Consider the following 17,757-nt stretch of genomic DNA (forward strand, 5'->3'; position numbering starts at 1 on the left):
GCATCGATTCGCTACAGGAGGCCTTTGTTCACCCCCCGGAGCCGTGTGAGACACTTTTTTTTTTATGGATGGGCCATTTTTATTAAGTGCTTTTGGACTGATGCATGCAACACCCGCTGAGTGCCATTAAACAGCTTGAAAGATCAAAGACTATTTTTAATATAACTCCGACTGGATTCGTCTGAAAGAACCAAGTCATATACACCTAGGATGACTTGAGGGTGAGTAATTCATGGGATAATTTTCATTTTTGGGTGAACTAAAACGCTTCAAAAACGCTGATTAATCTAATAAAGAAACAATGAAGTATTTATGAGTAAATCATTGAATCATTAATTTAAACCAATTTTTCATCCTTTTAATATTAAAAATTGGTTGATTAAATATATATAAATATATATTAATAATTCATTCAAATTAATTAAATATTTTTAAATAGACTGCAGCAATTCATATTTTGTCACAGCCTCTAGTGAAGTATTTATGAGTAAATCATTGAATCATTAATTTAAACCAATTTTTCATCATTTTAATATTAAAAATTGGTTGATTAAATATATATAAATATATATTAATAATTCATTCAAATTAATTAAATATTTTTAAATAGACTGCAGCAATTCATATTTTGTCACAGCCTCTAGTAAATGACACATTATTTTGTTTAGTTCAGAAACGTGGGAGAATCTTGATCTCTGAGACAAAAAATTGTGATTCTCAATTTATCCAGAATCGTGCAGTTCTACTACAGAGTATACTAGAACAGTACTATACTGTACTAATAAATACTATAATTCACAGTATACCATACTAAAATCGACAGTACACTAATATATAAACATAAATATTAGACATGCTCTTTAATTCAACTGAAAATATTGAAGATTATACAATTATGCATACAAAAATAAAACCAACAACAACTAAAAACATAAATAAATAAAATAAATGTGAATAAGGTCAGGTATAAAAATAAAGTAAAAAAAATATATATACTTTGTAAAGCTGACAAACTTTTAAAGTCTTTATTCTAAGTTTAATTTATTTTAAGTCTTACTCAAATAGTCTCTAATACTATGCACAGTCTTACGCCAGTCAACAAAACCACACGGTTACGTTTTTATTAGTACACTTGCATTTATGAATGTGAAATATGGTCAAATATAAGTAAATAAGAGTGTAATTGCATTTAAGCATTTTCTATACTTTTTTAAATATTCAGTGAAGCCAAAAAGTACATTTTTCAAGTGAAAGAGGTCTTGGGCACTGGATATATTCATTGATACATTTCTGTATCACACAACACAATACGAGTACGATACTAAAATAAACGCAAGGTGGTTTCATGACAGTTATTACAGTAATTAGACAGTACAGTATACTTGAATATAAAATAGACGTCACTCGAAAATAAATTAAACTAAACGGTCTGTGGGTAATCTCCTGCTAAATTCATTTATTCAAAGCTTGTGGGATCCTATCGCAAGATAACTTAGCAGGTAAATAAATGCGCACTTGACTTAGCTCTATCTCTATATGGTAAAGAAAAGCATACTTTGAATTAAAGCAGGAAGCAGTTATAGTTTTGTATTTTATCTGTAATATTCCGGCGAATGACAGAATTGCGAAAGTTGGCTAACGCCGCTAGCTTAGCTAGCATGAGTCTCAACACTCACCCATGAGAATTCTCATCTGTTTCTTTCCAAACAGCCTGCTAAAGATCGATGAGATGGTCAGACCCATGATAAAGGACACAAATCACCTAAAACTACGGGATTAATCCTAATGTCTAAAGTTTTTTCGGTGTGATGTTCGTCGGGTGTCAGGCTCTGCGCTTGCGTAATGCCACGTCACGGCGGCGGCCGCCGTGGAAGAAATGACGAAACGCCACTTCCGATGAGTTTTTCCATAATTACAGATTTTAGAACAGATGAAAACAGCACATAATAAAGCAAGCAGGTTCACATACTGTTAAAAATTACTTAATAATAATTATGATGATGGTAATAATAATACAATTATTATTGATATTCTTTAGCAGTATGGGCTTGCAATATTGCATGTTTTAGTTGTAATAAAAGCCTGTCATTATGAAAATCTGTCAGTCGAAGGTGAACGTGATCTATACAAATAACGGATTAAAGATATGATATAACTCTTGGGCTTCAGAGTTATAAATATTTTAAAAGTTGGCTTCTTGACAGCCATTATTCTTTTGCTATGATTTCGTAAAGTATATATCCTAGTGGTGCCAGAATAAATAAATGCTTTTAAATAAAGCATAACATTCATCTCTTGACTCTTGCAAGAAGTGTAATATCAGCAGTTTGTGAAATGTACCATTGATCTAGAAAGGTTGAGCTATAGGCCAGTGCCAAAATGTATGTTCTAATGTTTATTACAAATGGACAATGTCATTTATTTTGTAATTTTGTGAAATGCAAGTCTTTCCTACTGGATAATTATGATCAGCAGTTTTTTATATGATTGTTTATATAGTGAATATGGTAATAATGCAGTAGGGTATCAATGTTGGAATCCATAAGGCACTAGAACTGGATGGTAACTGGACTGTCAATGTCCTTCTCATATATTCAGTACACGAAGTGGGGCTTTTTTTTTTTTACAAAACACCAGGCAACAGCAGCTAATTTACCATTTACACATTAATGTACATGAACATGAAACAGTCAACCATATTATTCTGTCATAGTGAGGTAATCACTGTCATTACTCATTACATTACAAAAGTACTGGGCTAAACTGAATTTTTTTCTTTTATTTGGATTACAATTTTTTTTTTTTTAATCTGTGCATACTTGCAGTAAGATATTTCTGTATTTTTCAGATGAAACGACAAAAAGCAGATGAAATTAATTTGTCATGTCTATGGTGTATTATTAAAGTTAATAATTAATAGCATGGTGTATTATTCGATGTTTAATAAACATGCATCTCAGTGGTAGCTCTCATATACATGACACCCAATTACAACACAGATTAACCTAATGGTGTTCAAAGAAATAGTTCACCCAAAAATAAACATGTCCTGAAAATGTCCTCCTCAGGCCTTCCAAGAGGTGTCACCAGAGTATATCAATGAAAAACAAACCTGCATATTGCATATTTAGTTTTTATCAGATCTTTATTTTCTCACAGGGGTGGACCTTGTGGCACAGTTCGAGCAAGAGTAGATCAGAAAATCCTGCTCAGGAAATGAGGACCTTATTGGTGTACTGGAGTGTCCCATACAAAATTCTCACTGAATGCACCTTAATCGCCGATATTAAAGGTGCCAGCATACATACATACATCCGTTTGACATGAACAGAGAAAAGAAATATGGAGCAGACTGAAGAAACCATTCATCCCGGTCCAACCCACCTCAGAAAAATCAGGCAAGGTACTATGATCTGTTCAAATGCTTTCAACTAAAATATTTACTTACTTATTGTTCAATGGAGGTATTTAACATCAAAGGCGGTCAGAGATCATTGGGCTAATCAATCATGGATGACTCCATATTGCTGTCAATATTTCATGTACCATTTTGTTCCAAAGCATCTGTTGGTGGCAAAGTCTCTGAAACAAGACTTAGGAGGCTTCTGCAACAAAAGTTAATGTGTAGCTTTGCAAAACAACCCCATGGAATAAAATTAACTGCCATGAAATGGAATGTTCATGGAGTGGCGAATCCTGCGACTCACTAGTCAAGTTAGGCAGCATTGCAACAGGGATCTTGGAGTGAGCGTCAATGCACAGTGGCTTCTTCCTGGCATTTACTCGCTCTTAAGCTACAACTACCCCAAACTTGCACGAGAGGGACGCCTCGACCTGGAATTCCTCCCAAACTTCCTTTCTGTTGTGCCATAATGCTCTCACAGTTATCAAGTAAACGTGCAATTTAAGCATTATCTTAGTCATGAAAACAATCAGATTTGTACGAAAAAAAATTAAAAGAACATTAGTAGGAATACAGCATAGAAAAAGACAGATAAGATAGATTAGACATGATGCTGAACACTTGATAGCTCCTCCACACACACACAAACACACACACACTCACTCAAGTTCTTCAAGACAGAGTCTATCAACCCACACACTCCGTCTTTCTAAAGTTCACACGCATCTCGCCAATATGAGCAGGCACACTAGTGTTTGGAGAGCTCGTTTGATAACCAGTCCAGTCCTTCATAGAGTCCGGTGCCTTGTGTAGCGCAGGTCGCTTGAACATACCACTGTGGAAACAGACAACGGACAATCAGAAAGCAGCTGATGTTTAAGCAAGTGCATGTTAGAGTCAATTGAGTAAGTGTGTGTACCGTTCTACTGCGTAGACTCTGCAGCCCAAGTTTGTCTGTGAGTTCACTGACAGCCATGGCGTTAGGCAGATCCTGTTTGTTTGCGAAAACCAGCAGCACGGCATCCCTCAGTTCATCTTCTTGCAACTGTATAAATGGAAAAAGGTCAATAAATCAAGACATATATAAATAACAGGGCTCAACAAGAATGGTAGGGAAAAAGTGTGAGCTGTGGGCCGCTGACTGCACATTAAACAACTAGTATTTTTGCAATAAAAAAGTATAACATGAAAAATGTTTCTTATGTGAATAAGAAAATTAAGAATATAAATGCTAAAATACATAAAATTATATATATGAGTGAGAGAGAGAGAGAGAGAGAGAGAGAGAAAGCATTATTTGTGGATAATGTTCACTCAAAAACTGAGGTGCATATGCTCAGAACCAATGTGGCCTATGATCAATTTCAGAAAGAAATACAAAACCTGTGCTAATTGAAAAAACGTTGATAAAAAGACTGAATCCAGACTTTTGGTAATAATATAGCATAATAAGAAATAAGCCATTTTTGTAGGCATGTCACTTTTGAAACCCAACACAAAAAATCCCTATCCCCCCCCTCTTTTTTGGGGGATTTTGGAAAGTTGTTACACCATGTGTGAGCAAAGTCAGTAAGCAATAACATTAACTAGTATTTTCGGGATGCTAGTCAAAATGACTGGAACATAAGAGGGTTAAAAGCACAAGCATAACACAAGTGTAACACAAGCGTCACAAACATATTACATGGACTTTTCTCAAGATGCTTTGGTAAGAAAATGTCCATCAAGGACAAATGCAAATGTAAATGTAAATACATTTTGTAACGTGATCTCAATTCAGGTCACTGACAGGTTTTCGAGTGCAATACAGATTTTATGTAATATCCAAAGATTAAATTGAATGCTGAAAACGGAGCAATTCTTACCATTTTAGAAAGCTCTTCTGCAGATTCGGCCACTCTCTCTCGGTCATTGCTGTCCACAACAAAGATCAGACCCTGAGGGCAAAGGAATAAAAAATAGCATGCTTCAAATTAATAATTACCACAAATGCACCCAAGTTATAAAAGATCACAGTACAACCCAACCAATGTATTACACTTTAGGTGATTTTAAACTAGGATGCTCAAACAGCACAGTTCCTGTAACTGATCTAATGTAAGTTGCTTTGAATAAATGCATCCAGAAACCGCTAAGTGGCACTTTGGCCAGCAAAACGTCTTTAAATAAAGACCATACCTGTGTGTTCTGAAAATAGTGCCTCCAGAGAGGACGAATCTTGTCCTGACCGCCGACATCCCACACGGTGAAGCAGATGTTCTTGTATTCTACAGTCTCTACGTTAAAACCTGTCCATGAGCAGAAAAAAATGCAGTTTTTAAAGAACACTTTACTCAAGGTGCATCATAACATCAAAATATATTTGACTGGCAACAACGAGATTTGTGATACACAAATATATCAGCCAGTCCAATTCAATTAGGCTGTTAAGAGATTATCAGCTGATGACTGTGTCTAATTGACCCTTTGGTCCCTCGGTTACTGTGGTTCACTAAGAAACAATGTGAAAGTGCACCTGAAATACAGTTTTACCATACTGTCTGTTATGATAATGTGGCAGACAGTGACAGTTGCTAAGGTAGGATTGGTTAGTGATGTTTTTTAAGGCAGGGCTTAGTGACAGGTAAATTAACAGCAGAAGCCATCCAGCCTTCGGTCAGCTCCAATACCTACTGTTAACGGATATAATACTTGGTATTTTCAACTATTTTGATACTTTTTGAATAAAAATAAGTTTATTTAATATCCGTAATTTCATTTTTTTGTGTATACTTTCAATAAATGATCAATGCTGAAAACGTTTTTTTGAAGGATTATGTAACACTGAAGACTGGAATAAATTACACTTTAAAATATAAAGAAAATATATAGCACAATAGAAAAGTTACTTTAAATTTTAATATTTCACAATACTGTTTTTACTGTAATTTTGGCAAAATAAATGCAGCCTTGGAGGGCAGAAGAGACTTTTTTTTTTAAATCATAAAAAAAAAAAACTAATTATTCCAAAGTTTGACCAGTGTACATGTAAACTGTAAATAATAGTCACAAAAAAAAAACATTATTTCAGTTGTAAATGCATTGGCAGTGACATAAAAGACATTGGTCATCAAAATGATGAGAATCCTAAATCAGATTCACATAAATCACATTAAGATTTAATAACGAGCTCCTCCTTTTTAAATGAACACTTTACATTGTGAAAGAGGGAGTAGAAAATGGAGAACAATCACAGTAATGATTGTGTAATCTTACCTATAGTAGGGATAGTGGTCACAATTTCTCCCAGCTTTAGCTTGTAAAGTATTGTGGTTTTACCTGCAGCGTCCAAACCCACTGAAAAATAAAACATGTAAGAAAAGACATTTAGCTGTCAAATTCATTACAGCCGTGTGATATATTTCTGATTTTATCTATTCATACAAGCTCTATCTGAAGCTAGCAAGCTAACATTAGCCACTGCCCAAGAAATATCACATTCATTGTTGAATTTCAATGTGTAAATTAATAATAAAAAGGCAATTTATAAATTATTTCATCTTACACTCAAATATGATCCCTTTTGTCTGAAAAATTTATATTTACCACAGAAGTACATCAGAAACAGTGTAAAGTGCTTGAAACACTCACCCATCAGTATTCTCATCTGTTTCTTGCCGAAAAGTCTCCCAAAGAGCGATGAGATGGTCAGACCCATGATGACTTAAAAGAAAACCCTAATAAGCGAAACAGTAAAGAAAATGTGAGAATGTATTTTAATGAATATTCTGTCTCTTTGTGCTAAGTGTCTCGCGGTCGTTTGACGCGTTGCCACGTAAGAAGAGGAGCCACCGTGGAAGACTTGGCGTCACTTCCTGCTGCAATCGCACGCCGGGCAGTGATGTCATAATTATTCATAACTTCCGATATTTTCTGAAACTCCCACTTGCTTTTTATTGTCTGATGACAGTTATTCTCATTCTGTAAAATGGAATGCCCGTATTCACGCCGAATCTGAATGTACTGGACAATCTTGTTTTTTTTTTTTAAATCTTTGTTGTTTGTTTGTTATTAAGCAAAAAACAACGTCTAAATTCATAACAGAAATCCATGTAACGTATTCGTTCGTTCATTAATTCACTAATATTGTTGTTGTTGTTGTTATATCAACTGAAAAACACATATTTTACATTGTTATTTTTATTAATTAATTATTATTATTTTATTTTTTATTGTTGGTTTTCGTTTTACAACAATCAAGCTGATGTGATATTGTATGAGTTTTATGTATTTTATTGTTTGTGACTGAATATTGTAATTTTGTAACAACATCCTGCCCAGGGACTGCAGATGCAAATTAGCTTTATAGCTAACTCTGGCACAACACATGTTTCCCTGTTAAATAAATAAAATAAAATAAAATAAAATAAACTATTGACCATTAAATTATTATTTTTATAATGTTATGTCCCTTTCACCCACTATTTTTATATTATTTCGAAACTGACTGAACGTTGTAGCAAACTAGGCAATACCAAAATATATTTCGGTTTTATTTTCTCCCTCAGTTCAATAATAGCCTAATAATGTGTGCAGTATTTGCACTGGACAAAAATTAATTCTCTCAAACTGTTGCAAATTCGTTTTTGACCAGTAGAGGGCATTGTATACTAATTTTAGTGACCGTAGTGAGTTCAGTAAATTTGGGTCCGAGTATTTGCAAGACCTCAACAACACACACACACACACAGGCTATATAGGCTATATAAACATTAAGTAGCCATTTAAAGGTGTTTATTTAAGAATGATATATGTTAATCTGCTAATATTTATTATAAAGTGTTATTAAGGAGGTCGAGTTATATGTTGTATCTCCAAGGTGAAACAACCCACACAACACCTGAACAAGCTCTGTAAGGTAAAAGACACAGTTTTACCCGCAAATACACGGCTATGAAAGAAATGAGAGGAGCGCAGCTGCAGCAGTACAGGTGAGACGACAGACGTCACGTGACCAGAGGTTCACCGTCCAGGTGAGACGGCGGGAGTCAGTCAGACAGACAGCTGCTGTTCATGACAGAACACACAACAAACAACAACGAGCTGGCATGTAATTCACGGAATAAATCTCTTCATCATGAATTCAAGCGGTGGATTAGGCCTATCAGACGATGAAGACAAGGTAATCAATCACTTCACAATTAATTCTTCATCTGAAGTCAACGAGAATACAATTTAATGTGGGAAAACAGCATATCTCATTATTTGCCACTGCACTGCAGATAGAGATACTTTCATGACTGACATATTAATGTTCTTTATTTTCGTCTTAATTGCTTACACAGATTACTATTTTATCTTGGATCTACGTGTCGACTTTGAGTTTAAGGTGAGAAATACTTAACGTTTATTCGACTGCCATGTGATCCAGCATTGTTTTAGGATGAGCGCGTGCGGTCTGTTGCTTTAATGCAACACACAAAGAGAAACCATTATTTGCAGCTGAAGTTATGCATTTGATTTGAGAGGCAGTAACTCGCCTGACTCGCAGTGTGACTTATGAAAAGTGAAGTAAGGATTTTAAGAATTTACATGGGGCAACCCAATCTGTCTCCTGCAGGGTCCGTCATGCTGAACTGTTAAAATGTTAGTAATTTGAAAAGAAATGTAAACATACTACAATATTACCGTTTGATGGGATAATTGTAATTTTTCCTATCATAAAACAGTGATATTATCATTTAAAAGACAATATATTACCATTTATTATAAAACAGACATGTTTTTCGAAGTCAAAATATTAATTACCTTTATAATTTACTGAAACAATGAGTCAGTATTTATGCAATTTGTATTTACAGTTAAAATTATGTTTAATATTGTTAAAGTATGAGTCATTTCAGCACAAACCATCACATTAACGTTTTAATGTTTAGATGTTACTTTATTTTTGTTCTTAATCATGCAAATTAAAGTGTTTTCTGTGGCATTTTATGTTGTTTATGGCAATATTGTATGTCTTGTTTGTTTACAGTACCTCTATACAGATTTGTGACCAACCACAGCAATGTTTTTAATAAATGAATAATAAATTTAACCAGTGTGGTTAATGTGGTAACATCAAAAATAATTGATGTTATTTAAGTCAAAAGACCTATATGTAACATCTAAATAATTAGTTTAATGTAAGTGTTAGATGAGACAGAAATAATTCCTTAAGATTGCTTTTGCAGCTTACCACTTTTCACAGTGTAAGAGACCAGGACAGAGACAGAGAAAGTAGAATTCTTAACTTGTGTCTCATGCATGGTTGTTGTTCATTACATTTATCACATTGCTGCACTCAGTGTTAGCTGTATGGAATCTAGGTTTATTATTTTAACCACTTTTTCTTTCTGTTGCAGTCTGATAGGTAGTTGTTCTGTCGTTGTGGTTTCCATCATAAAGAGAAGGCATCTCAATGAACAGGTGAGTCACACAGACAGAGAAGAGAAATAAATGCCCTATATAAATATATAAACTACTAAAATTGGAAGAAGAAAAAAACTCAAACTTTCAAATTATTTTTATTTTTTTTAGTTGTAGTTTTTTTAGGACATCAAGCTACTAGCTGAAATAAACTTTTTTATATTTATTTTAGTTAATGTTTATTTTATTTTAAGGAAAAGGGTGGTTTTTGATGGTTTCAGTTTTGGTTAGCAATAATAACCCTGATCTGTATGCAATAGTGAAATTCCATCTTGGGGAACAAATCTGATCAAGCCACCACGCTGTAAAAAAACGTAATGTAGAAATGTGTTATTTTATACAGATGTTTTGCCTGTATTTTGAATTTTGCACTGCATTGCATTGTGTTTTAGGGTTAACAGAAATGTGCGTAAAAATACTTGATAATGTCCTGGCAAAAAATTACCAGTACATTTTTTTTAACAATGCATCCCTCTTAACAGGCACATAAAATGCCTACTTGAATATTTCCAGCAGATAATCTGAATTTTTGAGTGGACAAACCAACTGCAATGAGGCAGAATTTGATGGTTTTACATTCCCCAGCTGAAGCACATTTAGAGTACATACATTCCCCACTATTGCTGCAAAAGTCAACAGTGATGGTCAATATTGGCTAACAGTGGGCCAGTGCACTCAGACACAGGCTGAGAATGAAAACTAAATCTGATTATGTCACTGCATACAGCTCTCTTCTTCAGTATCACACACTTTAGATAACTTCTTTGCAAAGTTCTCCAAAACATTTGTAAAAAATATTTCTTCTCACTGAATGGGGTCTTTTCGTTTGCAAATATGCAGCATGCTCTTCATGTTTTAATGTTTCTCTGTCATTGTTCTTGTGTTACAGGCAAAGCCTCTTCTTCAGCTGGCACTGGCAGATTTCCTGGCATCGCTTGTTTTGATGATCACCGCCATAATTAATTTACCCCATGAAATTTGGCCGTTCAGTGAAGAGATGTGCAACTACGGATTGCCTTTGTCTTTGGTGAGAAACCGCTGACACTGAAACATGAAATTATTCATAGCTGTTATCTAATCAACACGATTTAGGATAACCTGCAATAAAAGTCTGAAAGTAATTGTTAACATCTCCAACCGCTGCTGGGGATACTCACACTACATGCGCAAAAATCGATATCTCTAGGGTGTACGACATAATGCCCTGTACCATGCATTTGCTGAATAATGGCCTTGTTATGCAACGACTTCCTTGAGCGGCTAAAAAATGAACATCTCTGTAACAGTGAGATGTTGGTGTAGAGTTACACACTAGATGTTTATTCAGTGCTTTGCAGATTTTCTGCATTATTGTGTGTCACCATAAAACAGTTGAAGAGCCACATGCATGCACATACTGTATAGAACACTGAGTCATGCACTGCCCTGAGTCATGCCTGCCCTCATTTGACACTGAGCTGACACAGTAGTACAGTAAAAACATGAGTGTATTATTTACAGGAGGATAACCACTGAGAGGTCACCACGGTAAAGGAACTGTTTATTAATACTGCTTAAAACACGGTCAAATGTTTGGGCACATATTATGAAATGTCATTTTTATATACACTACTAGTCAAAAGTTTGGACTAACTCAGATGTATTTGTTATGCTCACCAAGGCTATATTTATTTGTTTAAAAATACAGTAAAAACTGTTGAAATATTATTACAATTTAAAGAAGTGTTCTCTATTTTAATCTATTTTTAACATGTAATTTATTCCTGTAATACAAAGCTGGATTTTCAGCATCATTACTCCAGTCATCAGTGTCACATGATCCTTCAGAAATTATTCTAATATGCTGATTTGCAGCTTAGTTATTAATAATGGCTCTTATTATTATCAATGTTGAAAACAGTGATGCTTAATATTTTGATACATTTCCATGATACATAAACATTATAAATTTTTTTCCAGGACTCTTTGATGAATAGAAAGTTTAAATGAACAGAATTTATTTGAAATAGAAATATTTTGTAACATTATAAATTAATTTACTGTCACTTCTGATCAATTTAGTGCGTCTTTGCTGAATAAAAATAAGATTTTTTAAAATCATACTTACTCTAAACATTTGAGTGGTAGTGTATATTTCATTTGAAATATATAAATAATATATTAATAATATATAATATACATGTATATAAGATTGATTTAAAGTATATTGTTATATATATTAAATATACATAAAATATTTAAATATATAAATAAATGGCAGAATTGTACAGGAATTCATGCACATTTCATATTTGTCAAAACTAATTTGAAGCAATGCAGCAAAAGCCTTTAAATTGAAATGTCAAAATTTTTTTGTTTAAATCAAACAAAGTCAGTCATGTGTGTCCAAATACTTTGCTGTGGACTAACTTCAGTAGTTTAAGCATTAACTCTCTGTGTCTCCTCAGGCCTTCTACTGCGTCTCGTTTCTGCTTGTCATCATTTATGCCTGTGAGTCAGCACATGCGTTTCAAGGATGGAGGGAAAAACCAGTGCAGGAAGCCTTTGAAACCCAGGTGAGCAGGGTTACTGCTCATAAACATTCACTCTCCGTCACTGTTTTATAAATCAAATCAACTTGACAGCAGGTATGAATGTTTGCAGACGTAGCAGTTTGGCAGAGTCTGAGACCTGTCAGGCTGTGCCACATTCCTCCTGCATTTTCTTTATGTAGACACATACAATTATCTCTGTTCAGTACATTTCGTAGAAATGCCCCTGGAATTGTTTCTACCTGATTGAACCCTTGAGATCACTCAAATCAGTAGTTCAGTCTTATTAAATAATATATTTAACTCAAAACCTGTTAATTTCGATCAGTGTAATTATCATTAACTAAAACCATTAAAAAACATGTTACTTAAAATAAAATGATAAAAAACTTATTTTATTTCAGCTAGTCTCCAACATTTCAAATTTTTGTTGTAGTTTAATTTTAAGTAACTAAAGTAAAATTAAATAAATAAAAATCACTATATAAACTATGTAAAATAGAAAATAGAAAAATCTCATTCAAAATATTAACAAAACTATCAATGATACTAAAAAACCACTGATTTAGGTGATACCACATTTTAAAGTTACCTAACAAAACAATTTTACAGTAAATGCTTAAGACATTAAGATATTTTTATGATTAGTCTATCAATTAGTTGATTCATTATATATATATATATATATATACACGACCGTTCAAAAGTTTGGGATCAGTAAGATTTTTAATATTTTTTACCGAAGTTTCTTGTGCTCATCAAGGCTTTATTTATTTGATCAAAAATACAGAAAAAAAACCTGTTATTTTGTGAAATATTATTGCAATTTAAAATAACAGTTTCTATTTTAAAGGGGTCATATGATGCTATATACATGCATATATTTGTTTTCCTACTTCTATTGTACTAATTTTTCTTGCATTCATTCAGTTAGCACAGTTATCACTCAGAAGGAGGAGGTTTTGTCTGATCTATGTTATTGCGTGGTGAGTAGTTCCAGTTTGCTTTCATAAATGCATTTAAATGATTTATGTACTGTAAAACTGTAAATATGATAAAGTAATGCTTTGCAGTAATTTTATTGCAGTGTTTATGTAATGATCTGTATGTTTACATATCATTGCTTTAGGCTTGTACCAATAATTGGATACTTTATCTACATTCGTACCGTCCATTATATGGAAGCTACTGTAACGCCAGCACAGATGCCAACACTGACAACCGTCAGCAGAGGACCCACCGCCAGGTTCTGCAACAGGTAAGAAAGAGTGTCTGTGAGCATTCGCACGTACATTTCGGTGTCATTTTACTTAATTCTTGTCTGATTTCTCTTGCAGCTGCATTCTCTTCCTGCATCTCACAAATGACTCTTGCATAACAGTGGTAAGAAATTATTACAGGCACCATCAAATGAGTTCAGCTAAATCACCTCTGAAGCTGTTCCCATCATGCTGTCTTTTGTCCAACAGGATGCAGCTCATGCTGAGTTCATTCGAATTTTCACATTGAGCAGTGTGTTGATGGTCATCATCGTCTGCACAGTGAGTGCACACGTATTCAAGTTTATGAATAATACTAATCACAAATCACATCATTTGACACATATTTCATCAGTCTTACTTACCATAAAAATCCATAGGGGCTGCATGTCATGTTTTGCTTAGTGTCTTTAAAATAAATGCCACATGGTTTGATATTTTAGACTTTTTAAGTGTCCAAATACTTTTGGTCACTGTAGGTGTTTTATGTAAATAATCTCCTGTAATACGCATTTCTCATCCTGTAGGTGGTGTACTGTAAGTTAGAGAGCTCTTATAGGCGCTATGAGAACACAAGCCTGATCACAAGGATACAGAAACATCCAGGTGGGATTTGGCCTTCGGCTCGATATATGATCCTTGTTATCATTTTCTGCTGGGCACCAGGTCAGTACAATAACACACACATGTTCTCAAATGCTACACGTATACAATATGTCTATATGTATTTATCTAAAAGGCTGTAATTATTTTATTGAACTAAATGATATGTTTAATTTTTTCAGCTCTGCTTCTCATCTGTCTGTCTTTCGCACAACCTAGGATAAAACATCTCTTCCCTCTCTATGTCACACAGGTAAAGCATGTTTTCTAAAGCAGAACATTTGTTAAATAGTAATAAATGATTCAGTATTTATGTAAGATTATACATTAGTAATGCATCTTTGCATTAGTAGTGGGCATTTTTAATTGAGTCACTGAATTGTCCACTCAACCAATTCGTTTAAAAACGCTGAGTCATTCAGGATCTAAATGAGTGACTTTCTGTATAAGTCATTGAATTGTTCACTCAACCAATTTGTTCAAAAACGCTGATTGGTAAAGGATCGAAACAAGTGACTTTCTTAATGAGTAAGTGATTGAATTGTTCAGTCAACTGATTCATTTAAAAACACTGATTAATTCAGGAATGAATCGAGTGACTGTACGAGTGAGTCATTGAATCATTCATTCAGTTGATTCATTCAAAAACTGGTTCATTCCAAAATGAAACAAGTGGCGGCATGAGTGAGTCATTGAATTATTCAATCATTCGAAAATGCTGATTCATTCAGGAACTAAACAAGTGACTGACTGTATGAGTGAGTCATTGAATAATTAACTCAACTGATTAGTTAAAAACAGATGCTTCTTTCAGTAACAAAAGTGACTTTCTGAATTACTAACCACATACTAATAACTCTATTTTCTATATAATGATATTAATAATGAAAAAATATTAAGAGTAGTTTGCTAGTACGCAGTTCTGAATTCCGCCATTGTCTGCATGAGTGAGTTATTGAATCATTCACTCAACTGATACTTGCAAAAACGTTGCCTTATTCAGGAACAAAAGAAGTGACAGACTATATGAGTGACTCATTGAATTGTTCCCTTAACCGATTTGTTCAAAGAAACACTGATTCATTGAGGAATGAAACATGTGACTGACTGTGAGTGAATCATTGAATTATTCACTTAACCGATGTCAAAAAAATTTGATTTATTCTGAAATGAAAAAAAGGGACTGACTGTACGAGTGACTTTTGATTTGTTACAAAGCAAAAAACAAACAATATTGTGTCTAAAATATATAGTAGTTAGTTACTTAATATAAACTTCTTGTTTACGGAACTGTTTGTATAAGATAGTTTGAGATTCATAGAAACGGATGCTATTCACAGACGTTTTAATCATGGAATATTTTCTCCCATGCGCTGCTGTACAGGCGCTGTCAGTGTCACTCCAGGGTTTTCTGAACAGTATTGTGTACGCATGGAGACGACGCAATTTCAGAGATGCCGTTCTGGGGGAACGTCTGCCTCTCATGGCCTACTCTAACAGAGCCTTCTTTGACCAATCGTTAAATGAGCCATCATGAAATCACAGAAATCATGTACATGTTATGTGTGTAAAAACATACGAGCTTTCTTTTACAAATATGTTTGCTTAAATGTTTTCTATTTATTTTTATATATATATATTTGTGATAACCGTTGATAGGAAATGTTATATATTTTGCTGCCTGCAGAACAGTAGTATACTTAAAATGCATAAAACAATAGTGGAGTCTCGAAAAGACAAATTATTAGTGGATTATTTTCAAACCATACTTTTACCTTACTTACAAGAGTGATATATAGTAACTGTATATTTGATAAGATGTTCAACTGCAGTTTTGTTCAATAAATATCTGTGTATAGCTATTAGCCAGTATTTCTAGTTCTTGACTGAAATTTTGCTACTTCATCTCTTACCTAACAATGACAAAGCAAAGTATGCCACAGAGCCGTGCTAGTAAAATGTTTCCTGTGTGATAGTTCTTCAGTACAGAACAGTCAAATATGTACTGAACAGGATGATCATGTCACATGTCACATGTTGAGTCGACAGCATGAACGTTCCTTTGGTTTCAGGTTGGACACAATCAGATCCAAAACTGAAAGAATAATTAATAAAATCAAGATATATTTCAGTTGTGGTAGATTAGCCATTATGTTTATAGTGTTTATTGCAGTATTACAAGGGCCATAAAATTGTGACGAGTGGGGAAAAAAACAGGATCATGTGGTATGTTACATAATAATGTTATATAATTTTTTTATATCAAAAGTGATATCAAAATTGCTTCATAAAAACACCCTCAGGCAGGCTAACTTTTTTTAGTGGCTATGGATAAATTAATGAATGAATGGAAAGGTACTCACAGAACCAAAGCCCCTCATTTAGATCATATTTATATAATTAAAGATTTAAATAGAATTCTATTTAAGAATTCTATTTTGTATTCGGCAGCCATGCTTAGTATTAAATGCATAAAACCTGAATGTTTATCAATCAAAATACAGTTTTAACACGCCTTTGAGCGAGGCATTTGGCTATCTATATTGTTGAAAAGAATGACAAATTACAGTTTTAGTGATCATTTGATCACAAAAACTAGTATGAACAAAGTATATTATATGGGATCAGCCCTGGGATTTCCCTTTAGCAACTTCCTGACAAACACTGAAACTGACCTAATTTCACAGAGTTTGTCTGTGTTAATAGACCTGATTTCTAGATTTTAGTAAAGAAATACGCTCAAATGAGGAAAGCATAGCATTTTAACTGTAGCATCTTTATGATTTATTAATTCACTGCAGCAGATTTATCGAATCAGTAAAAGCAGACTAATGCCTTTCAATAAAGCATTAAACTTCAGATGACTGTTCCTGTAATAAATACTGGACAAAAGCATCTTTTAATGATCAGAAACACAGCCGTTTTTACAGTCAAAAGACAATAAATCTATGCATTAAGGGTCTCATTGTATGTTTATTTATGTTCATTTTTACGGTCTATCCTGTCATTCTGACCAATATATGCTACTGTAGCAAAAACAGTAAAAATGTGCATGTGTAACACAGGGCTCAGTGAGGCATGAAGAAAACAACTGGAGATTTACTGAATTTAAAATAAAACTCCACGTGACAATCTAAAGTGTGACATGACAAAACCATGCATGAATGCTCAAGATGACACAAACATGAATAAAATGAACAAAACCAACGAAGAGATTTACTGAATTTAAAATAAAACTCCACGTGACAATCTAAAGTGTGACATGACAAACCATGCATGAATGCTCAAGATGACACAAACATGAATAAAATGAACAAAACCAACGAAAATGGAAAAACGGCACAAAACATCTGAAATATGTTAGAGAGAACCAGACGAGGGGAAAAGGGCATGACATTTCTGTACAGTTTGGTTTATGACAAAGGTTATGTCTACGGTCATAATATGGTCATAAAAAAAGTCCTTTGGCTGCGCAGTGATGTCAGACAAAATCATTTATGTGGGTGGTTTCATG

At 33.8% G+C, this 17,757-nt stretch overlaps 3 protein-coding genes across 3 annotated transcripts in view; 1 reads left to right on the plus strand and 2 right to left on the minus strand.

Annotated features, from left to right (window-relative positions):
- LOC107710392 (ADP-ribosylation factor 4-like) overlaps window positions 1-1,834 on the minus strand; it is a 10,592-nt gene extending 8,758 nt beyond the window's left edge. Inside the window, exon 1 of the mRNA XM_016515156.1 lies at window positions 1,677-1,834. Coding sequence (XP_016370642.1) covers window positions 1,677-1,743 — 67 coding nt within the window. The 5' untranslated portion in view covers window positions 1,744-1,834. The remainder of the gene's footprint in view (window positions 1-1,676) is intronic.
- Window positions 1,835-3,126: 1,292 nt separating this feature from the next.
- Window positions 3,127-7,264, minus strand: LOC107710393 (ADP-ribosylation factor 4-like). Its single transcript, XM_016515157.1, has 6 exons — window positions 7,034-7,264; window positions 6,659-6,739; window positions 5,582-5,691; window positions 5,269-5,340; window positions 4,323-4,448; window positions 3,127-4,238 (listed from the first exon to the last, which is right to left on the minus strand). The coding sequence occupies exons 1-6, from the start codon at window positions 7,098-7,100 to the stop codon at window positions 4,152-4,154; spliced, it is 543 nt and encodes a 180-aa protein (XP_016370643.1). The 5' UTR covers window positions 7,101-7,264; the 3' UTR covers window positions 3,127-4,151.
- A 1,096-nt stretch (window positions 7,265-8,360) lies between these two features.
- On the plus strand, window positions 8,361-15,897 carry LOC107710373 (transmembrane protein 116-like). The gene is made up of 12 exons (XM_016515125.1): window positions 8,361-8,564; window positions 8,728-8,771; window positions 9,787-9,850; window positions 10,740-10,877; window positions 12,298-12,405; window positions 13,312-13,367; window positions 13,511-13,639; window positions 13,719-13,764; window positions 13,851-13,922; window positions 14,168-14,306; window positions 14,426-14,496; window positions 15,628-15,897. Exons 1-12 carry the CDS (start codon window positions 8,520-8,522, stop codon window positions 15,778-15,780), a joined length of 1,065 nt encoding a protein of 354 aa, XP_016370611.1. The 5' UTR covers window positions 8,361-8,519; the 3' UTR covers window positions 15,781-15,897.
- Window positions 15,898-17,757: the final 1,860 nt, after the last annotated feature.

Source organism: Sinocyclocheilus rhinocerous, unplaced genomic scaffold, assembly GCF_001515625.1.
Source record: "Sinocyclocheilus rhinocerous isolate Xijiao unplaced genomic scaffold, SAMN03320098_v1.1 scaffold717, whole genome shotgun sequence".
Taxonomy (NCBI): domain Eukaryota; kingdom Metazoa; phylum Chordata; class Actinopteri; order Cypriniformes; family Cyprinidae; genus Sinocyclocheilus; species Sinocyclocheilus rhinocerous.

Coding starts and splice junctions, on each gene's coding strand:
- LOC107710393 (XM_016515157.1), bottom strand. CDS start 7,100: ATGGGTCTGACCATCTCATCGCTCTTTGGGAGACTTTTCGGCAAGAAA. Junction 6,740..7,033: donor ACAGATGAGAATACTGATGG/GTGAGTGTTTCA, acceptor TTTATTTTTCAG/TGGGTTTGGACGCTGCAGGT. Junction 4,449..5,268: donor CAGAAGAGCTTTCTAAAATG/GTAAGAATTGCT, acceptor CCATTTATACAG/TTGCAAGAAGATGAACTGAG.
- LOC107710373 (XM_016515125.1), top strand. CDS start 8,520: ATGAATTCAAGCGGTGGATTAGGCCTATCAGACGATGAAGACAAG. Junction 12,406..13,311: donor AGGAAGCCTTTGAAACCCAG/GTGAGCAGGGTT, acceptor GCATTCATTCAG/TTAGCACAGTTATCACTCAG. Junction 13,640..13,718: donor ACCGCCAGGTTCTGCAACAG/GTAAGAAAGAGT, acceptor TTTCTCTTGCAG/CTGCATTCTCTTCCTGCATC.